Here is a 23,623-nt window from a genome sequence, read left to right as displayed (position 1 = left end):
ATTTAATATTGACTTCATTCGTTAACAAAAATAACTATAGCTCGTTCTAAAACACTGAACTTATATCATCTAAATTTATTACGTCAAAACGTCCCAATGTTGCCGCATTAACTTTGAATTGTAGTTCATTTTGGCTTTACATATAACGAAATTATAATTTAAATAAAATAATGGAATAAAAATAATATTATCAAATATAATTTATACTTAAACTACAATTAATTATACAGCTCCAATAGTTTATAGGTTAGGGTTGAGTTTTATTATATGATTCAATAAACTGTTTTCCACATATTAGAGGCATAATTTATCTAATTAACAACTGTATATCCAAGTAATATATTTTACTTTCATTAGAGAGCATATTTACCTTTAATGGTTGGTTGATTCCTTCATTACATTGTTCTCTTTTCAAGTCATTTTGACTCCTTAGTTTCTACCTGTATACATATTTCTTGATAAAACTAAATTTAATCACTGAACAATCATACAGTTATCCTATATTAATTATATACTTATTTTTAGTTACTTCCAGTCTCATCCCCTTGGTTCAGTAATTGTCAAACTAGGTTGACAATTTCCAATATAGCTAACAGAGTTCACGATCATTTGTCAATTTTTCTTCTGGGTGTGTGATGTATAGAGTTCACCCAAACCGATGGTGTTTGTTATTCTTTCATGTATATTCTACTAGACCTGCATGTCTATTGCAATAATTCCTTGCCACGCCCCATGTCAATTCGATTGGGTTGAATATGTACTTATAGGAAGGAAGACGTAAAATTATGTGGCCATATTGTTCAGCCATCTAATCTACCATGTCTCTTTCTTTATCATATTCAGATATCTTTTATCCCTATTTTTAAAAAAGTTTATATTATTAATTTAAAAAAAGCAACTTAATACCACTCACCATAAGTGCAAGCAAAAGAACATTTGTCGGTTTATAACCTGTAATTATTATCATTAATGTTTTGAAAAATTTTGCAAACAACCAGACGACTTTTGTAGGCTGATTCGGTTACATGTTCGAACATACAAGGCAGCATTGTAACGCTTTTTAGCTAGAATAAAATAGGAAGGAAAAATTTATAAATTGCAATAAGAAACACATTCAACATTGTGATGACGTGAGTTCACTGTTATTTTGAATAGACTATAATGGTATTTTAAGAAGAAGAAACTAGTGACATTCAATTTTTAGTTTTAACATATTTCTTTGAATGCCATAAGAAGAAATATATTTTAGCAATACAACCGTTCAGATAGAATTAATATGATAATATAAATAATTAACACTGGATTTGATTAGGTACCAAACGAAATGGGATCCCTGGATCCGCTAAGGGGCTACCTAGGCGAAGACATTGAAATCCAACTTCCCGGATCGTTAACCGTTTACGACATTGATTGGTTGGCAGTATGGTGCGTACAGTACCGGCACAATTTCGGTCACGTCATGATACCCAAGGATTTAGACGTACCACCCGCCCTAGGTCAAACGAAAATATCTGTAAGTACAAGTACCACTCATTCCTTCACCGATTGATAAAATGATTTTCAATGTTTCTCTCAGCCTCCGTGGTGGTATAACCCAGTAAGTACTACAGTTGAACCTACATCTACAGTAGAAACATAGACGAATTATGATGATACTTATATTGTGCTTATATATCATTTAATATATGGGCTTGGCATATATGATTTTAGTTTTTTTCTTGGCCCTTTTTTTCATAACAGTAGAAAGTTTTTGATTCCTAAAATATATTGGTCATCTTTATCTACTATGTACAATAATTTTTCTTAGATACTGCAACTGTTCAGATCAAAATATATTATAGTCTTTTTTATATCTTCAGAATTAAAATCAAGTAAGTAATATATTTTAGTACGTCTGTTCATTTGCAAGATTGGACCTTACTTTCACTACATAAAATAAATACACATATATAGAAGTCACTAATTCATTTCACACGTTCTGCGCTAAAACTAATCACCAGAATTATTTATAGCGGCTAAATGAAAAAGGATTTTAATGAAATAATTTATTTAAATGTTACTTAATACGTGAAAGAAATACAAAAAAAAACATTATATGGTCTGAGAATAATAATTTTCAACAAGAAATAAATTAAACCCAATATATTATAATTTTAAATGGGAATATACTGAAACGTTTTTTCTTTAAGATCTTAAATAAAATATATATAAATTTTCCCTTTCATTCAACATTAATGAAAAATATTCCATTTTATATTTAGTTAGAAACCAACATGATATAGATAAATATGAGAACATAAAAAACCAATTTTCTAACGTCTCTTAATTATTATTCCAGTCCAGTCCTGTTAAATAACAGAGTAATAAGAAAATATGCAAAAAATTTTTCTTGTTATATTACCATATATTGTCATGGTACCACGGTGTGGTAGGATCTGATTCTTAAAGTTAAAGAGGAACATATTCGTCTGTTCCAAAGGATCTGCGGAAAAAAACATACTATAATTCTCACACTTTAATAGTTTAGTTTTCAAACGTCTCAACTTACTTCCCTTGAAAAAAAATTGTACTCCCTTTTCTTTTTGGAGATTCTAATATGGACTGAAAGAATTCTCTTGAATATAATATCGAATTTGTGACCAAACTTTCCTTTTCGTTTGGTTAAAGCTGTAAATATACACATATTATATATTTCAGTTCAATTATCAAAATAAGTCATAATGAGATAAGTTTTATCATTGTTTACTTTAAAAAAACTATTTCTGGGCTAGAGTAGAATCGTTTGAAAAAGAACACTCTTGTTCCGTTTTTATAGTTAAAGAAATCATTTTTACCTTAAAACAAAAAAAGAAAAATATATAACCTAAGATGTCCTATAATAATTCAGGCAGATCAATGCATAACAACAAGAAACAAATATATCAGTTCATATTGCTTTTGTACCTCGCTCCCTCTGGTGACCGAGACGCATGGTAAGAACACAGCTACGATAGCACCTTTTTAACTTCTGATTTTATGTATTTTATTACATATTTAAATATTAACTGAACTATCGAATAACGTCATTTCCAAGATAATTTTGGAAATAAACACCAAAATTTGCTTTTACCTTTATGCCCTTGCTATCCATATAACAAAAATATAGAGAATTACTATAAAATTTCGTCTCATCGCAAGACGAACCACCAAATTAACAAATGACTAAGTTAGCAAGCAATTTTGCCGGCTAAGAACAAAGATATGAACCAAGACGAAGCCACCAACCGTCCAACTGAATTTTTAAATTCCTTGGATATTAGCATTGGTGACAAGCATTTGCTAATAAGAAAATGTGAATAGCAAATAGGAATCCAATGTTTCCGACCGCTAAGTCCTTTTAGTTTAAACTAATTTTAATTCCGATTTGTATTGTATTCGCCATGACGATTAAAAAATTGTAAGGCGAATCCTTGAGGGTTTGTAGTCCAAATCTAGAAAATGATTTTCTAGATTTCTTAATTGTACGCAATATGTTCACGTATCGGCAAAACATCCGCTTTTTGTTCTTGAGTCTGACAACAAAACTAAAAATGACGCATATCAAAAGATGCTTCACCGAAAAAAATCAACCTATACAAAAATGCATAGCTTCAATAAAGCCATTAGGTAATCGATTGATACTTTTGCTGATATGTATATAAACTAGCGAATCCAATATACATTATCCGACCGGAACATTGGTCTTTTGTTTGGATGGAATAATTTATTTCGATAATAGAACAAGTACTAATAGATGATGACAGTAACATCCAAATAGTGATATTGTTGTGATATGTTCTCATTATCAAAAATTGTTTAATGTAATAAACAGAGCTAAAACGCTGTCGCAGCCCTACCTACCGGGTTCGGTTATGAAGTTAAACCATTCTTGAATCCACATAAACACACACAAAACATTAACAGGAATGTAGACGAAATTTGTCTTATATATAACTAAACACGTGTGTGGTTATAAAACTGACAAAGAAAATTTTTCAAAATACAATATGTAAGACCAGATGAATACATCAGTGTTACGTTCAGTTTAGGTGGATCTGTCGAAAACAGATTTAACTTTTAACATTACAAAAACTATATTAATATAATATAATATTTAATTTGTTGTGCATACAACAATCACCATTATAACGGCGGATACCATGAAAGTGCCTCTTTGCCCAATAAACACCAGTTGAAATAAGAGGTATTAAAAAAACTAACAGAACTTCATCACAGTCACCTACCGTAACTAATCAAATCCACATATACACACCAACCAACCGTTTAGGAGTACAAAGTTCGCCAGGTGCGCTAGTAGATTAATAAAAACCGCAATATATTCTGAAAATAACACTTAGAGTGACTAAATTATAATTAATAAGTTTAATAATTTAATGATTTTGATCTGAACAGATTCGCAAGAAAATCAAGATATATCAGAATATTTTAGGAGAAACACCGAATATCTTTAAACGATTTCGTTTTCCACACGTACTAGATCATTTCCCAAATCGGTATTATGAGTAGTTGAACAGAACAAAAAAACAAAACAATAATCTGCAAGTCTCTCATTGCTGTAAATGCTCGTACTTTGAACAAGTTTGTGTTGACTGTGCTCGTGTGAGATGTGTTTTCTTTGTTTGTTGGTCTTGTCTGCACCACCCCCCGTTGTTGTTCTTATTCTGTTTTTTTCTCTCTCTCCTCTTAAGACGACCACAACACCCGTTCCCGCCCCCACCAATTGCCGAGAATTTTTAGATAAACGACTGCAGGTGCGCTGGCTCATGAGAGGCGATCACGTCGAAATAACGTTAACGGCCAATATAAGGGAGGATAATTACATGGCTTTCGGGTTGTCTGGTGTGAACAACAAAGCTCAGATGGTAAGTTAATCCATGCCAACGTTTTTTTTATTACTTATATCTTACATTAGATATGCTTAGTACAATCTTAATTTACAATTAATTTATTACCACGTAAGTAAGGCGAGTACGGGATTATTACATCAGTATGTGTTTCCAAAATTAAAATAAAACTAATCTACTTAAGCTAATGTTAAGAATACACTTACACACTAAACAACTTCGTGTGGTTTGGTTCGCTTCAATCTTCTGATTTCGTGCCTGTTGTCCAGTAGCTGTGTAACTTCCACGTTTCTGTGGTTTAACAAACTTATTTGATATTTTAAGACGAAATGTTGGATCACTTTGCATATCCATGTGATTTCGAGGTCATCATTTTCTTGGTCTTCGTTGGATATGTAGCAATAAGCATTGACACTCAATCGTAGAATTACTAGTTGAATTGATGTCTAAATGAGCCCCATATTTGTACATCATAAGTCAAAATTGGCTTTATTATTGAATGATAAACAATAAACGAGTCTATAATTTTAGGTCAATTTGAGAATATCTTGCCATGAACCAGCACATTTGCCTACTTCTACCATCGAGATATATTCCGAGGTATTTAGCTGATGAAACTGCTTGAGGAATCGAGCATCCGTCAAGTGATATAGTTAGGTTTTTATCATTTCGCCGCATCGCAAAATTAATATGCACAGATTTGGAGCTATTAAGCTGTATTTTCCAGTCTCTAGTCCATTTGTAGATCTTGTTTAACCGCTACTTGTACTTCTTCTACAGCGTTAGACAGAGATACATCTTTTGTCATGTCAAATGTTTGTATCATCGGCAAATGTTCTAAGAATTGTTTCTTTTGTTCTTGGGACATCAGCACTATAGAGCAGATATAGAAGTGGTACCTAGACAGTACCCTATAGAACTCTAGCTGAAGTGTTAACAATGCCCATTCATGCGAGATTCTAAATTTTCTTTCGTAAAGATATAATTCCAGCAATCGACAGTAATTCTCCACTTTGCTCATTTTGTAGATTAATCTTAAATTCCATACCCGGTCAAAAGCTTGTGAGGTGTCCAGCAATATATTTTTTCTTCGAATGCCTTTTCAAAAACCGCTGTTACTCTGTATACTTGATCGATTGTCGAGTGGTGATTTCGAAATGATTTTATACATTTTAACAGCAGCTTCTGAAATAACTTTAATATCGCAGGTGCCAGCCTAAAAGAAAACAGTAGAAATAGGCCTATAAGATCCAACTTGTTCTGCCTGTTTGTAAGGATTTAGGATTAAGCATAATTATTCGAGCAACCTTAAGACATGGCAGAACATGCTTCAGTCACAAATAAACATTGAATATATATGTCAACATGATTTTTACTTTTCGTGGCAGCCCTTTAAATAACCCAAAGTGAAATATAAAAAAGTCTAGAGGCCTTTTTAAAATTGAAGTTGTTGTCAATTTCTGTGGCAACTTCCATTGGAGAAATCAGATTTACAGCTACATCGAACTGATAAACATAATTTGTATCTATTGTAGATTCAATATCATTCAGTTGGAATACGTTAGCTAAATGCTCTACGAATAATTCATCTTTTTCATCATTGCGTCGAACCCATTCATTTTGATCATTTTAATCTAATAATAGGCGAAACTCTAATAATTGGTCTTTTGAATCTCCGAGTTGCCTTCCATATCGAGTAATCTTTGTCTGCTTCCGGGCTTAATTAATTTACAAATTTTTCGAAGCAAATCTGTTTATGTTCTTTAATCTTTTGAATTGTCTGATTACTAATTCTATTAAATATTGTTTTGTCTACAGTATGTCTGCTTCTATGTCATACTTTTCCAGCTTTTCGTCTTTCTTTTATCAATAATAATAATATCAATCTAACATTATGATATTTAATTTCAAAGGAACTTTCAAAATATTTATAATTTTATTTTTAGTTATTGCTGTAAGTTATCCCTATATATAATACGTTTTATACAACTGGTTTTCACCAGATACAATCTTACGCATTAATATCACTATTTTTCCCTTACTTTCTAAACTTGTGGTCATAAATTTATGACATCACAACACACTTTACATCAAGTGGATTAAACATAGGTTTCAACCATAAGTTCATATATAAGCAATAATTTTCAATGGGTCTTTTCTTTTAATTATAAAAATAAGTAATATCGTAAAAGCTGCTCAATGCTTTTTTACATCTAACACAACTGTTAAAGGAAGAAACAATAGTGAATTGTTAAATAAATTAACTATTTTTTTGCTTGAAGTTATAAGGTGGGAAAGAGTTTTAATCGCAAAAACTTTTAAACTTTATAGGCGACTGGTTGAACGGCGATACAAAGCGGCACTAAAGGTTTTTATCTATTAGAAAACAGACCAATCAGTCTCACTCGTTCACCATTCATGTAGTTTTAAAACAGATATACGTAGATGGATATGTAACCAGCATTACATAGTAACTTCGTTTCAATTTCAATTTCGCACTTGTTCAGCATTTCATCGATCTGAATAAGTGATCTGATTAGAAGATGCTGTGTAGAGCTTCCAATTCGAGTTGCTGCAGTATACCCTTTACAACTATTGCCATGTATTACCAAGAGCGGTTTGATTCTAAATAACTTTGCCTTTGTTAGTCACTATTGCTAGTCTTTTTTACAATAGTACATCTTTAATTTCGTTCAATTGACATGGGCAGACATCTGCACTAACAATTTTTTTTGGTTTTAGCAGCTCATAATATACTACGCCTCATAAAAAATAAATATCACATCAATGTAGATAAATTTCCTTGACTAACCCATGAGTTTTTGTTTGCCCGCAAGGATTCTTGTAGTAACACTACTTTTTATCGCCAGTAACAATACCAGAAAAATCTTTCCCTATTTACCTGACGAGGAATAAACCTCCAAATTCTTGTGGTAGCCATTTTTCTTCCTTTTTGATCTTTTTAGGATTCCTTTATTTAGATCTTTCCCATCGCATTTAAATGTTTAGAAACAGTTGATTCATCATTAGACATTCCCTGGAGCGTTTTTTTGCATTTTCGTCCAATATTATTACAATTTTTGCCTTCGAACATTTTTGTCATTGACATCAAAATCGTCATTTTCAATTTGCTGAAACTAAGACAGACAACTGGGATATGACGGAGCAGCATCACCAAAGGTTTTCAAAAGTATTTTATGGAATTCGACAGCACATTTTTTCAAATCAAACAACAAGAGTAATGATTATCAAAAAAATTTTTCTTTACATTCCATGATTAGTGTCTGTATACGCTGACTCAATTTTACTAAATGTACGGTAAATAACGGTGATTTTATGTACAGAAATGTCAAAACTATCGAATATAATAGTTGCTTGGATTAACCGTCCGGTCAATGACCGGACACCCGGGTATCCATTTCAATCCGCAGGTAAAATAATAATTTTTCCTTATAAACATTTTATGGTCGTCTAGATCCTCAAAATTGAAGTAAATTAAAACCCATTTTTCGCCAAATTTTTTAACATTCAATTAATTAATAAAAGTTATTAACTATCAAACTTGATACCCCGCCCGTTCAATATCCAGGTCCCACTAAGATTAATGACGGGTTTATACACACTTCAGAGACTGCTTATTAAAGTAATTAGGTAATTCGACTTTTAAATTGGAAATAAACAACATAGTTTGTAATTTTTTTTATTTAAACAATAATTCTAATTATAAACAATAACAAATATAGTAATGTAGAAATACATAACTCCGTTTTATTTTATTTTATTAATATCGTTTTCCATTATTTTACTACTTATTTATTTACATTATTTTATTTATTATGATACAGTGCCATATAAAAATTGAAGTATATTAAATTATTTCGTACATCCTTCACATGTCGTGGTTGTAATACAGTGTACGTCACAAATAGGGTTCTCATATACCGAACATATTTTTGTAGTTTTCAGACGTTTTTTAAATTCACTTTGGAGACATTCATAGCAAACACCAGTAATCTTTTTCCTCCCAGTTGAATCGAGTTGCGTCTGAGGTGTCAATGATACAGATGATGTTTGCTGATCCGCATTCGGATTAATAGCTCGACCAAGAAGAGATTCAATCGCCACTTTCGTTGAGAAATGCTTCATAATTTGTGCATTATTCGAACGACGACTGCACGACTTTCAACGAATGGAGTATATAGCTCTCTGTCCAATTGCCGATAAAATAATCGTCGTTCATACGATTTTTTAACAATCATTCTATTATTCTCATAATACAGAATATATGATGCAAGGCAGGCAATATCGAGAATATTGTAAAAAAATGCTAGAGGCCACCTTTGAGTTGATCTTTTTATAGTATATCTACCAAGCATTTTATCCATCGTGTCTACTCAATAATTTCGGGTTTTTTCTTTACACTATCACTAATTTTAGCTTCATGATGCATTGATTGAACACGTTTCCTTCTTTTCGTACAACATGAGGAGGGGAAAGGGACATCTCAGGTACCTCAATATCGATTGACTTGGCATTCCGCTATTGTTATTTCTCTGAGGACTATAAACTGTGTTCCTATAGCTATTTTATATGCCACATAGCCAGTTTACACAGCTACAGCAGCTGCCACGCTATAGGTGGGTACGCGGGTACCCTGTAATTAAACGAATGACGAGTTCGGTCAGTGACCGGACGGTTAATACATCACATTTTCACCAATATATACAGATGGTCAAAATACATGCAAAATAAGTTAATAATACATCAAATAATAATCTAAATGGAATTCAACAAATTGTACCTTAAAAAGGATTATTAATGTTGTTATCATATAAAGCAGACTTGATTAAAAATATGGATAAATAATATACAAAAGTTATTGTTTAAGCTGGAAAACTACTATAAAAATGTAACATAATATATTTAAAATCATGTGTTACATGTATTTTTATAAGAAATATCTAAGGACCAAAATGCAAAGTACGAAGAACTATTAAACAAATTAACTTAACTATTAAATCCATATTTTAATGTGGTAATTTTAATGTCAATGACAACTGCCAGAGAAAGTTGGAAAATAAGGAAATACAAAATTTTTTTAATATAAACCAAAAAACTGTCAGAGAACATTCACTTTCACTCTTTCAGCTTAGCTTTATTGATGAATCAAATGTTTTCATACGTTTACCATTACTCGCATCACTAGCAAACCAACATAGTTCTTTCCAAAAAGATGGCAAAAGTCGTAGAAAATTAAAAAATATTACTATTAATATATATTGTACCATTTTTTTCTCAATTAATTTAAGTAGTGAAAAAATTAGTAGAATATATGCAAGCATCTAATAATTGCGATAAACATAAACTAAACATATAGTCTATTTTTTAAAAGTTTTTCGTACATAAGTCATCAAGATGTTTAATGTAGTGGCTGCTGCAATTTGTAAAATCGTTTTAGAATCAGACAATATTTTCCTTCTCATTTTATTTTGGTTAAAAAGAGACACATTGCTGTCTGATTAGTTCGAATGCGTTAACGAATGAGCCTATCAAAGTCGTCCAGTTGTCAGATGTATGCAAAATTATTGAAAGCAATAGTGATAAGAGGTCTCTGGCTCTAACCTATAAACTATTGTGGCTGTATAATTAAATGTAGTTTTTAGATGCACTACAATGGTAAAAAAAATATATTTTTTAAAATGTTTGTTCAATTATTTTATTTAGATTAGAATTTTGTTGTACGTCAAAGCCAAACTGAACTAAAATTCAGAGTTGATGCGGCAACATTGCGACATTTTGATGTCACAAATTTAGATGACGTATGTACAAAATAACTTAGAATAGACTATAAAAATGGTATTCAATGTCGACCCTTAAAGAAGAAAATTAGTTATTTTTTCATAAAGCAAACTTGGCTTAAAATATAAAAAAGGCGTATGCTAAAATTATTTAATCAGAAAAACTAGAAAGACAACAGAATAAACTTTTGAACAATAAGAAGATATTTATTTCCAAAAAATGCGAATTTCAAGAAATATATATATTATATAATATTTTTTAATGTTTATATGTAATGTTTTAAGACCACCTTGTAGAATCATGAAAGATAATCATAGAAAACATTTAAAATAAAATTAATCAAAACGTTTTATCAAAAATACACACTGTTCTGAAAAAGCAAAAAACAGATACCAAATATACATTTAAAGTTTACAATATCTTTGAATAAATTGCTGTTTCCAGATTGGCGCTGATATTACCGTCGCTTACTTTGATAAGAATTCAAGAACCTTCCACGCAGATGACTATTACATATCTCACGCCTCGCAGTGCGATGGAAAATCCGGAGTTTGTCCTGATGAACGCATCGGAGGTCGCAACGACGTTCTAGTTTTACATGGTGAACGAATCAATGGAACCACAATAATTAAATATTCCAAGTAAGAATATTTCCTCACAAATATTCCCCAAATTTACAGAACAAAATTGATATAGATAATTTTGTTAGCAATTAAAAAGTTCTTACCAAGTTTATTTTTACTGTACGCATATATCAAATGTTCTATAATAAATAAATGCAAAAATTTAGGCCTCTGCATACAAACGAAGCAATAAATGACAGACCGATACCCGAAGATGATCCAGTCAGTGTTATCGCAGCATTTGGGCCCTTAAATAATCGGATGGAAGCCAACGTCCACCTCGCCAAAGACAAAACGGTTGAAGATCAACAAATAAACTTCGGCGATTTGTACGACAGCCGGTGCACTTTATCCGTGGATCAAATACCTGAAGCCGATGGAATAAATGCCTGGCCACCAGCCAAAATAATCGGTATGAAATACAATAAAATCGAGACAATTAATTTTTATTAACGAATTCCCTAATATCTAAAATCTATAATACTGTATAAAATGTTGCCTACATTAACGGGTTAACATAAATCAATCTTATAATTTCCATTTTTCCTCTTCAATTTCGAGTTCTTTTAAAACAATATTAATGTTCTCGATTTCCTTCACCCTCATATTTTGATAATTCTCGTAAATTTTCAAAGCCTCCACTTCAGCTTCCAAACGGTACATTTCATTTTTCAATTCCTTCTCATTCGGAATAACCTGTTTATTTTTTGAATTATCTATTAATTGGATTCCTTGAGATGTCAGATTTAAACTATCCATAAGCTCATTCATTTCTTGTTTAAACTTCAACTATAACCCCACTTTTAGTTTATGTAAAATATTGTAAATAAATATTACCTTTAATCGTTTCAAATCTTCTTCCTTAGTCGCTATACCTATCAACTTTGTTTTTATATATTGATCCGTTTCTTTCTGATGAATCTCTAATACTGTCACCTCGTAATCTTGTTTAAATATTTCAATTTCAAAATCGGTTAAACGACTGTTCATCGATGTCAGTTTCTGGATGTTTTCGGTAATCTTATCCTTCAAATCCAAAGCTTTCTTTTGTAATTTTAACGATTCGTTAAATAGTTTATTTTCTTTGTCATCTTCGTACTCTATAGCTTGTATTTTTTTATTTAGATCCATAATCTTTTTGGTACCTAAAATCTCTAAAACCAAATGTCACAATAAAACTTTTGTTTTTAGGGGAAAGCGTGTTTCATGTCAAAATTGGACCGACAGGTGGGGATAGGGGATATTCTAAAATTACTGGCCGAAGTTCGCTGGGGATATGTTACTATATTAATGATAAATTAATACCAGAAATAACTGTGGAACGTGGACAAACCTATATATTTGTTGTGGAGACCGGAGAATACACATCAAATCCAGCAAGGTATTTCAATATATTTAATGTATTGAGTATTTCCCTTGGTTGTTGACACTGACAATGACAGTGACAGTGACATAAGTTATGTTTACGTTCAACATAATAAATTTTACGAATAAGAATGAGAAAATGTTTATTATTCTTAAGTCTTTCTAGATTATAAAATATTGTTAACAAGCCAAATATTGTTCAATCTAAACAAATTGCGGTTACGAGGGGTACTCTTTATATTTCGAACTTCGATAACATGTTCAATGTTAGGTTAAGTTATCTCTGACGTTCTTTTAAGTAAATACAACTTAAGTAAATACAACATTCAGTTAGAATTTCGATTTAGTTCAGTTTTTGTTTTAGTTTTAGTTGTCGGTTTGTAACCTCTAATTATTATGACTAGTGTTTTGAAGAATTTTTAAATAGCCAAAACATTTGACAAAGTGATCGACCAGTACCAACACAAACCAAATTTTATTAGCTGTTTCGGTTAAATATTGGGACGCTTCGGACAGTATTCTGTCTCTTTTCAACTGGGGTGAAATGAAAGGAAGAATCCGATCCCAGTTATAAAACCAATTTTACATTTTTACAAACGGTATTTGACAGTATATTGGAAGAACTATAGAATAGTAAAACATAGAAGGCGATCTCTGATACAATATATTGTGACTAAATTATAAATTAAAGAGCCACAGAGGGCGCCACAAGCAGTAATATTTTTAGCGGGAAATTTAAAACATATATTTTAATCAAAATTTTTTATTCAAAAAAATATATACATAATAAAAACAATATAAATACTATTTAACATTTGAATACTAAAAAAAATCAAGAAACAATATCTAATCTGATAACTGACCTTTAACAAATATAGAAAATGTTTCATTATGCTAATAATATAATTTTTAAAGGGAATATACAGGAAATATAATACAATTATGATTTTTCCCTTAATTTTATTACATATTTCACTATATTAAAATATAGTTATAAATCAATTCTAAGAAGTGTAATAAGAAGTTTTGTTGTTTGTTTCTTATTGTTATTTATAATTCGTTTTAATTTTAATCCACAAGATATATTATACATATTTTTGTTAATACTTTTAAATATTGTAATTTAAGGATATATATTATATTATTTAATTTCTTAAAAAAATATATTTGTACTTCTAATTATTTTTAAATACTCCAATGTATTCAAAACAACTGCTGATTCCAATAATAGGTCAATTGAAAAGTACCCGGTCTAATATATGGCGCTATTAGAATTAAATCCTTATGTTTTTTAGTTAGCCCTAACCCTCAAAAGATCCGTGTATAAATTTGACAGCTGTCGGATCATTAGTTTGTGAACTATAGTATTTTGAGTGAAGCAACTTTTGTTATTGTGAAGAAAATGGATAAAAAGGAATTACGCGTGTTTATAAAATATTGATTTTTGAAAAAAATAATACAATTGAAGCACAAACTTGACTTGACGCCGAGTTTCCGGACACTGTCAGAGGAAAATCAACAATCAAGGATTGGTATGCTAAGTTTAGACGTGGTGAAATAAGCACCGACGACGGTGAACGTAGTGGACGCCCAAAAGAGGTTGTTACCGACGAAAACTCCACAAAATCATTTTGAAGGACGTAAATTGAAATTGAATGAAATAGCACACACCCCAAAGATATCAACTGAACGTGTACATCATATCATTCACGAATATTTGGGTATGAAAAAGCTCTGTGCAAAGTGGAGTTGATGATTCCCAGCAGTGTTTGAAGATGATCAAGCGTAATAAGCTCCAGTTTTTGCGTCGGTATGGACAATGGATGAAACATGGCTCCATCATTTCACTCCAATCATTTCAGGTCCAATCGACAGTCATCCGAGTGGACTGCGCACGGTGAACCTGCTCCAAAGCGTGGGAAAAGGTAACTGTCGAATCATGGAATCATTTTTATTACCTACTTTGAAAAAGGAAGGAACATCAACAGCGACTATGACATAGCATTAATGGACCATTTGAAGGGCGAAATCGCAGAAAAACGGCTGCATTTGATGAAAAATAAAATGCTGTTTCACCAAGACAATGCACCGTGTCACAAGTCAATGAAAACTATAGCAGAAATCCATGAATTCGGCTTCGAATTGCTTCCTCTTCCACCGTATTCTCAAGAACTCGCCCCCAACGACAATTTCCTGTTCTCAGATCTCAATGGAATGCTCGCTGTGAAGAAATTTTCGTCGAATAAAGAGGTGATAGCCGAAACTGAGGCCTATTTTGAAACAAAGGACAAATCGTACAACAAAAATGTATGTGTATCACCTTTGAAGGTAATTATGTTGAATGAAAAAACTAATTTTGCCAAAAAAAATTGTTTTACTATGGTAGGCCGGGGACTTTTCAATTGACCTGTTATTAAACTTATGATATAATCTGTGAATATACACATATTATATATTTCAATTCAATTATCGATGTAGATTTTAATTAAAGACGTACTATTAATATTACAATTAGGAATTCCATCTTTGTTAAACAATGGTATTCCACATTTGGCTCCATAATCATCTGGTCAGTCTGAAATGCAAAGAATAAACTTTCCTGTACTAAAACTTAATGTTTGAGATTGTAAGAAGTTTCCTGAAGTTTAACATTATTTACTTTTAAAACCCATTTCTGCGCTACAGCAGAATCCTTCGGAGAATATTTAATTTTATTTGAACCTTCACATCAACATGTCACAAACAAAGTTCAAATCGAAAGAAATAAAATAAATCTGTAAAATCTTCGGACTTTCTAATGATTCTATGTTTTATGAGTACACTTTGTTTCTCACATAACTACAACATGTGTTCTAGATATTATCCATTATATATCACGGATTCGTATAAAGGAGGCTATGGACAGATAAACGAAGAACTCAGGCGTGATCAAGAGATTTACGCCGGTGTAGGTTTTGATGATCAAGGTCATCCGTTTCCAACAGCTGCCGGTCGTTACTGCGAGTGGGCCCATAAAAGCATCGATAAGTCCATGGAATCTGAAACATTCGACGACTATCTACGTACCTTAAGGTTAGAGTGCGACGAAGGGGATGCCGCTTATTTGAACTGGACTGTACCAATGGATGCTCCAGAATTATTATATTATCAGGTATTTATTATTTATTCTTACTCCATATATATGTCAACGACGTGATTCTAAAAACATTTTAGTGTTACGCTCAAACCAACATGGGTTGGAAAATCCACATTGTAGATCCGGGGTATATATCGGAACAAAATGGAGAACAAACAAGCATAGCGTCACCCAAACCGACAATAAACTTTATATACATCTTGACAATACTAGCAACTAAGACGATAACTAGTTATTTAGGTAGGAATTTGTAACAAGTTTAACAACAATCTTTTTTAAACAAATACGTTGTCACATTTTTTTATTTAAAGCGCACAAATAACATAAGGTATGGTTTGCGAATAAATGTTACCAATAAAAACAAGAACGATCATACGACTTTAACCTATACTACTTCGGACAATAAACAAGTTATTTTTTAACAAAATTAAGAGAAAAGTGTCACTTGTCAAATAGAATATGTTCGACGTTATTTTAAAAACAGTACTCCTAACAAAATATTGTCAAACGTTGACATATCTTAACCTGAACTGAAAGTGTAGTGCATAATAGTTATCTATATATATAAATAATTTTTAAACAAAACAGTATCGATATAACGTCGAACGTATGTATACTTTTATTATAAACAATTTTCTAACTGTTTAATATAATATAACTATGATTTTTTCCGTTAAATATCGTTACATATCACACTATATTAAAATATAGTTATGAATTAATTCTAAGATTTGTAATAAGACGTCAATTTTTATATTTAAATTTTTACTCTAGAAGTAACATTGTTGTTTTTAAGAGGTGTCACTCTCATCTTTCATGCGTTTTGTTCTTTGTTTCTGATTGTTTTTATAAGTCGTTTTAATTTTAATCCACAAGATATATTATACATATTTTTGTTAATACTTTTAAATATTGTAATTTAAGGATATATCGCTTTTCTATTATGACAATAAATACTAATTGTATAAAAACTTGACAATAACGAGGATAATAATAGATTTACTTATGAAAATAATAGTATTAGTGCGTACTTTATTTTATATTTATTATATAAATTCAATGATAAATATATATACAAATATTTACATGTTATTTCTAAAAATATAAAAATTTATTTCAGTATTAAATGAAAGAAGAATAATTTTATTAGGTAGTGTAAGAAATAACCTGTGGTGGTGTAAAAGTCACCTACTTTGATTATATATTAAAATATTAAATGAAAAACTTTTAGTGACAAAAAGAATAAAAGAAATTTCACTATTCCTTACACAGCCTAAACTAATCGAAACCTTTGTTGAATGGAATAAATAATAAAATAAAAAATATTTAGAGATCTAATTAGATAATTACTTTTTAATGTTAATGACTGTTGTATGAATGTATTTAAATTATCTGTGATAAGAAAATGCATATGTATATGTTAGATAACCTATAATACACTCTAACTTACAGGCTTCAAATTAGATGTCAAAAAAAATTTAATTGAATTTTAGTTCTTTGTTAGACTCTTTACAACAATTTATAACACAGGAGTATTTCAACCATATCATCATCAGATATTGTAACCATATCAAAAAAAAATTAAATAAATCCAATAAAAACACTAAGTCAAAATCAGTTCATTCTATGTGACCTACAATATTAACGTTCTCTAAAATATATAAATGCGTTTTTCAATACTAGGCTACAAAATAGATTAAATAAAAACCAAATAAAGTAACTATTGTAGTCAACACAATGATTCGCAAGGAACACATTGTTGTTGACTATGGTAACAGTTATAAAGAGATCTTCTTAACCAACAACGGCAAATTAATCAGTTTAATATAATAATGTATTAAGTGATTAAGTTGATGTGTTGCAATCATGAATATCATGGGAGACATATCAAAGGGATAATATTTAGGTCAGTAGAAATAGGTTGGTAACCAAATCAGTGTAAAAAATTAAATAACCATTATAAATGTAGTTATAAATGTTAAAATTAATTTTTGAATTGAATAATTTTTATTCTTAGTTAACAAAAAGACAAGTTATTATATCATGAAGCCAATATTATATTATTCTAAATATCTGACGCATAAAGTCTTTATAAAATCTGTCAATGTCAAATCATTTTGACGTGTTATGGTGATCATTTTTATATTAGATTAATAGTAAGGTATAATTTTACTTCTGACTTATTTTTTACATAAATGAAATATATTTTCTCGCTTATCAATAAGTCATTTCAAATTTGGCATAAATTATATATATCAAAAGATATTAAAATAATATAGAAAATTTAAAAATAGTTATTTTAACGTATATTAGATATAATAGTGTGCATGGAAGTTTGATGTTGTTTTCCATATTTATATGATGGTTTTATTGTTTTTGTTCCTAATAATGCCGGAACTCTTGATGGCGCGGATGAGATGTTAGAGAGCTCGCCTAAACCAATCAAAAACGCGTGAGCGGTTTCAAAAACATTTCTGATCAAACATATTTGTAATTCTTATAGGCAAAACTTAAATATAACAGTCAAATATCATCTCAGTTATGTCATCCATCAAGCTAGGTAAGGCCGGATATCGTTAAATCCACATTAAACAATAGGTCCAGTCATTCAAAAAGGTTGGCATGATTAAAAGCCATTTATATATAAACCTTGAAAATATTATACTAACATATTCAAGTATAAATATTGTTTTTTATTATGTATCAATTAGATCTGCTAATATATTATTTGTTAGTATTTACTTTTCAAACAACAAAAGTTTCGCGTTTTACTACATTAAAACTTTATAAACAATAATATTTTATAGGATCAATACAAAAAAAACGTTCAAGTTGTATATGCGATATGAAACTTTTACTGTGTATGTATCTTAATATATTACCATTACAATTTTTCATGGACATTTCAGAATCTTCTCTTTGTATAACATTTATATTCGAACATATATACTTACAATTAGACAATAAAATTTTGGTGAAATTAAAAGATAATGACAAAAGTCAATTAAGATCTTGATACCACATGTTAAACAAATGACAATAACTTGTGATTGTTAAAAATAGGTAAAATAAATCACTAACAGACACGTTTTGTTTTCGCCAGCATATCTTCGTTCGATAAAGTTGCACCAATGAAACTATAATTCTTCATTAAAACATAAACTATGTGATATTCACTATAGTTGGTCATAAAAGTGCGTTTTTAAATATTGGTGTAAAATTATGGTAGCGTAAACTAAGCAAAAGTGCTTTGGTGTTGAATTTAATTTTGTTTTTCGGTTTATATTGTTCGTATGCATTGGAAGAACAAAAAATCTAAGGCGACATGTATAATCTTAGGGATTGTTTATTTATAACTTTTTGTTGGATATAAAAAACATTTAATTGTAATGTATATTTATGAGCTCTTGATGTACGAGGTATTCCTGTGTAAATAAAACTTTCTTTTATGTATAGGTGTTTTTTATTGTTGTAGTTAGATCTCGTGAACGCCAAACTTATATTATTTTATAAAAGCCAAAATGAATGACATATCTACCTATGACTACTCTTGACGACAATAACATATCAAGTGTAGTCACAATACGCCACAAAAAATTATGTTTTTTATTGGACAAGCAATGAAACCGTAACGTTAAAACGGCTTGAAATGGAATTCTCATTCAATACATGTGAAAGCCATTTTCCCTCTTTTAGATATTTCCCATCAAATATAAATTTCCAGAAACAGTTGATAATTTGAACTGGTTTTTTGTCTCTCCAAACCTCTTACTGACTTCAAAATCATCACTGTTAAATCGTTGAAATCAAAACCAGAAATTGTGATATGATGTAGCAACATCACTATAAATTTCTAAAAGTGTTTAAAGGGGTTCGGCAGCAGATTGCTTTTGAACGTTCAATAATTATCTGTATACACTGAGTAACTTAATAATAGTAAATGTAACACTGCTATCTTATGTAGGGAAATGTTAAAAGCATTTAATTTAACAATTATTATAGGTCAGGTTATTTGACCGTTATTTTCATTGATAGTATGCATTTTCACCAATAGATATCACATTAACGTACATGTAGGCACCTATTTTGGCAAATATTTGAAGCTATTTCCCAAACAATTATAGAGTTTCAAAGGTTCCAACTCCTATTATAATCTAAATACACGTTGATTCAGTTTAGTATAATATTAAAGAACAAAATGAATATTAAGTTAGTAGAATAATTTTAGATAAACATGAAACATAACTATAAATGATCTAAAGTACGTAATAAAGATGCGTACACTCTTAGGCAACTTACCCCAACATGATAACAACCAATTTTAACATTACGAAACATAAAAAAAATAATTTCCGTATATTGCGTTGTTTGTAAGCTTCAGTCCACTGACCTAGACAAGTCATCACTTTTAAGTATTCCAGATTTCAGATGAGAATTTTCTTATTAATCCATAAAAATAATATGTATCATTCAATGATCAATTTAAGGGTAATATCAAAAATTATTTTTTGTACTCTACACTTAATAATATTCATTAGGAATAAACAGTGATGCATCTTACCAAAGAAAAGATTAATTATTTGTAATACATAATAGGAAAATAATCCTGGATTTAATAAGAGCTTACTGGAAAAACAAATTACAATATTTCTCAACCAAAACAATGTCAAAGCCTCAATTTTCATTTTAAGTATTGTTTAATTGTTGCAGGTTATTAGATAAAAATAGAAAATGATTTCTTCAAGATTTTTTATGGACAAAATATAAACTAATAGAAACTGGGAATATACTAGTGCCACAGTTTGATACAACACATCATCTTAATAGCATAACACAGATGCAATGTAGGTAATATTATAAGAGTATTATCTTAGCCAGTAGTATAAAATTTACTTTATGGTGTCCCTGAGGGCAATATCAATAGATTGGACATTTTACCATCAGCTTCAAATGTAATATATCTAATTGAAAAATAAAACAAATCAAAACATTTTAAACTTCTTTATTATAATATCCACACTAATTTTTGGAATTCTTGTTTCAATACAATCAGTTTGAAGCTCAATAATTGATACCTCTGGAATAACCTACTTGATAACAAGCACTTCAAGCTAACAAAAAATAAATGAAACTTCCAAGATATAATTTTTTTAAAGTATTATCATGAAGCTCTTGATACATTTCACAAATATACATACAATATTGTTCTACTAATATACCTTAATTATTTATATTACCTTTTCTTGATGAATAAAAATAATTGTCTTTTGACAAAGTTACGAAAATAATATAAACACAATTTTTCTTGCTAGGCTTATGCTAAAATCATAATTTAAAATATGTTTCATTATTCAGATATATTCAAATATATCTAAACAATACACAATTGGGTATCAAGTTTCTTCTTTTTGTTCATTTAGGTAGTAGATAATACATAACAGTTTATTTGTCACTCAACAAGCTTATACATAACTACTTGGTTCAAAGCAATACAATGTTTTTAATTTTGAGAAAAAAGATTCCAAATTAGATTTTTGTAATTTATATCACTCTATTAGTGGAGTATTGTTTGTTAAGATGAAATTATTAATTACACCAATGGTTTTATTATAACATTACAAATATGTCAAGATTAACAAAAAATTGTAGTGTGAATAAGACTGATGATATTTTCCTGATTTTGCTCATTGTAGAATAAACATTAAAGTATAACTTCCATAATAGAATAAAAATTCTCAATATTTCAACCAAATTATCAGAATTAGGCGATGGAAGAATGTAAAAAAAAGTAATGAATTTATCATGCCTAATCTTCATACAATATTCGAGTTCAACATCTGGTTTCATATAGTCCACTCCTTCCGATATATCTCACCCATTTAATAACATCATGGTCCGAGTAGTTGAGCTTGGATTCAAAAACCTTCAAGTATCTTACTTTGAAACCTGAAGGGGCAAATGGTACTTCAAAATTCATGGAAATCGGAGGTCTGGTCCATTTCTTCTTTGTATCAGTTTCCAGTAATTCAATTTCAGCGGAGAGCTGAGTTTCCTTCATACCAGCCATACGTTTGATCCTACATCAAATCAAAAAAAATTTCATTTAGAAAACTAACTAACTACTAAATGCTTACTTCCAGACAATTGCATTTTCAGAAGCCTTATATTTTGCTTTTCCTTTTAAACAAATCAACTGCACTCCTGATGTGTTTAGCGGAGTAGGGATCTTAACCTCAATCTTCTGTCCAAGCAAGGATGGTTTGAAGTTGCTTTTCAGTACCACTTTAACTTCCATTTTTGTACGGCCCACTTCACGAACCAATGGTATAACTCTAAATGGTAGGGATATGTCTTTTGTTGTTCGGTATCTATATATAGAATAAAAATATTAAAATATATATAATATATATATATATATATAAAAGTATATTAAATTGTCAGAAACTATTAACCTCATAAGCTCAAATTCACCATCAGGTGGAATAAAACTAATGGAATGTTCTGTCTCAAACTTGCTTAATTTTACACACTGATGAAATTGGCAATCATCAATGACCACTACTGGTTTGCCAGACCTAGCAGGATCTGAATCAGTGGTTGAACCTAAGCCACCTTTTCCTTTAGCTTCCATAACAATTTTATCATTAATACCAAACTTGCATTCTGGCATCCCGGAGAGATATGATTTCATCACTACCTTACCAGCAACATGAGCAGAAAGCACTTGACCTTCAAACAAAACAATTAGCTATAAAAATGTGTTCATGAGTTTTAGAAAAAGTACCTTGAGGTGACATTAATAAATTCACATATTCTAGGACATCCAAGAAAAGCTCATTTCTGCGATATTTGATACCTTCTCTCCTCCACCCTATTTGTCCAGTAACTTGAGAAGTAATTTGAGCTTGTTCCTCTTTGGTGGCTGATTTTATACCTTGCTGAGTAATAAATGTCTTAAGAACACCAGTATCTGTGTTTTGTGGATATCCAAAATCAAGGATCTCTAAATTGTAAAAAAATACATACTATTAGATAACACTAAATAATAATTACAATTAAATCACAATTTACCATCTAAGAGTTCATAAATCAACACAAAGTTATTTTTGATGTTCTCTTCCGATATCTTTCCAAAATAAGACTGCATTACGTCAATAATCTTAAGAAGAAATTCAAATACCATTGCTGCATTAACATTTTGTTTGGTAACGGCAGCAATCCATATATTAGCCCTCTAAAAGGGTGATTTTTTAAGTTTAATTGTTAGAATGTTAAAAGTCACAACTAAAATAAATGTTCTTTACCTTAATATGGAAGAATGATGTACGGGCAATATTGGTTACAGGGGATCTCACTTGCTGCCTGGCATGTATTACATTAACTCTAAAGGCATCAACTGCATTTCTTCCTATATCATCTCGATATACTCGAGATATCAACACCTCACCCTTGTGATTATATACAAACAGACCTCCTATCATAGTTACTTTTCAACACCTACTGGTGCCCAAATTGCTAGAATGAAAAAATGTATTGATAAAGCAAACATCCATTTCAGTAATAAATATTATATATGATTTAATTTTTACTCTAACAAACTTACTTCAGAAATTATACCTCCATCAATTGTTTTATGCCCCTTTGGAACTTATTGTTCCACTTTGCAATTATTAAAATTAACAGGTCAATAAAATTTGCCACTACTACCGGATTTCCACCCACTTTCTAGTTGTCAAAGTAAAATCAGCCGTCAATTGTGAGAAACGTCATCGGCTTTCTTCTTCGTTTATATATAGTGGCCTATATACAGAATCGTA

General features: G+C 30.3%; 3 protein-coding genes across 3 annotated transcripts in view; 1 reads left to right on the top strand and 2 right to left on the bottom strand.

The window, feature by feature from the left end:
- Positions 1-16,182, top strand: part of LOC143190272 (protein Skeletor, isoforms B/C) — a 124,797-nt gene extending 108,615 nt beyond the window's left edge. The window contains exons 5-12 of the mRNA XM_076394474.1: positions 1,313-1,513; positions 1,577-1,609; positions 4,728-4,901; positions 11,127-11,323; positions 11,473-11,717; positions 12,497-12,686; positions 15,527-15,821; positions 15,884-16,182. Of these exons, the coding sequence (XP_076250589.1) occupies positions 1,313-1,513; positions 1,577-1,609; positions 4,728-4,901; positions 11,127-11,323; positions 11,473-11,717; positions 12,497-12,686; positions 15,527-15,821; positions 15,884-16,060 (1,512 nt within the window). The 3' untranslated portion in view covers positions 16,061-16,182. The remainder of the gene's footprint in view (positions 1-1,312; positions 1,514-1,576; positions 1,610-4,727; positions 4,902-11,126; positions 11,324-11,472; positions 11,718-12,496; positions 12,687-15,526; positions 15,822-15,883) is intronic.
- Positions 11,744-12,451, bottom strand: LOC143190268 (uncharacterized). The gene is made up of 2 exons (XM_076394471.1): positions 12,143-12,451; positions 11,744-12,094 (listed from the first exon to the last, which is right to left on the bottom strand). Exons 1-2 carry the CDS (start codon positions 12,434-12,436, stop codon positions 11,834-11,836), a joined length of 555 nt encoding a protein of 184 aa, XP_076250586.1. The 5' UTR covers positions 12,437-12,451; the 3' UTR covers positions 11,744-11,833.
- Positions 16,183-20,792: 4,610 nt separating the features above from the next.
- AP-2mu (Adaptor Protein complex 2, mu subunit) lies at positions 20,793-23,562 on the bottom strand. Its single transcript, XM_076394453.1, has 7 exons — positions 23,410-23,562; positions 23,111-23,321; positions 22,878-23,040; positions 22,591-22,809; positions 22,259-22,535; positions 21,941-22,174; positions 20,793-21,883 (listed from the first exon to the last, which is right to left on the bottom strand). The coding sequence occupies exons 2-7, from the start codon at positions 23,285-23,287 to the stop codon at positions 21,637-21,639; spliced, it is 1,317 nt and encodes a 438-aa protein (XP_076250568.1). The 5' UTR covers positions 23,288-23,321; positions 23,410-23,562; the 3' UTR covers positions 20,793-21,636.
- Between the last annotated feature and the right edge of the window lie 61 nt (positions 23,563-23,623).

This window comes from Rhynchophorus ferrugineus, unplaced genomic scaffold, assembly GCF_030347505.1.
Source record: "Rhynchophorus ferrugineus isolate W39M unplaced genomic scaffold, kcgeb_rfMv2 rfM2, whole genome shotgun sequence".
In the NCBI taxonomy this organism is placed as follows: Eukaryota; Metazoa; Arthropoda; class Insecta; order Coleoptera; family Curculionidae; genus Rhynchophorus; species Rhynchophorus ferrugineus.
The sequence above is the reverse complement of the archived record's forward strand: the minus strand, read 5'-3'. Positions and strand labels throughout refer to the sequence as shown.

Coding starts and splice junctions, on each gene's coding strand:
- LOC143190268 (XM_076394471.1), bottom strand. CDS start 12,436: ATGGATCTAAATAAAAAAATACAAGCTATAGAGTACGAAGATGACAAA. Junction 12,095..12,142: donor AAGATTTGAAACGATTAAAG/GTAATATTTATT, acceptor GTGGGGTTATAG/TTGAAGTTTAAACAAGAAAT.
- AP-2mu (XM_076394453.1), bottom strand. CDS start 23,287: ATGATAGGAGGTCTGTTTGTATATAATCACAAGGGTGAGGTGTTGATA. Junction 22,536..22,590: donor TTTATTAATGTCACCTCAAG/GTACTTTTTCTA, acceptor TTTTGTTTGAAG/GTCAAGTGCTTTCTGCTCAT. Junction 22,175..22,258: donor GGTGAATTTGAGCTTATGAG/GTTAATAGTTTC, acceptor TTCTATATATAG/ATACCGAACAACAAAAGACA.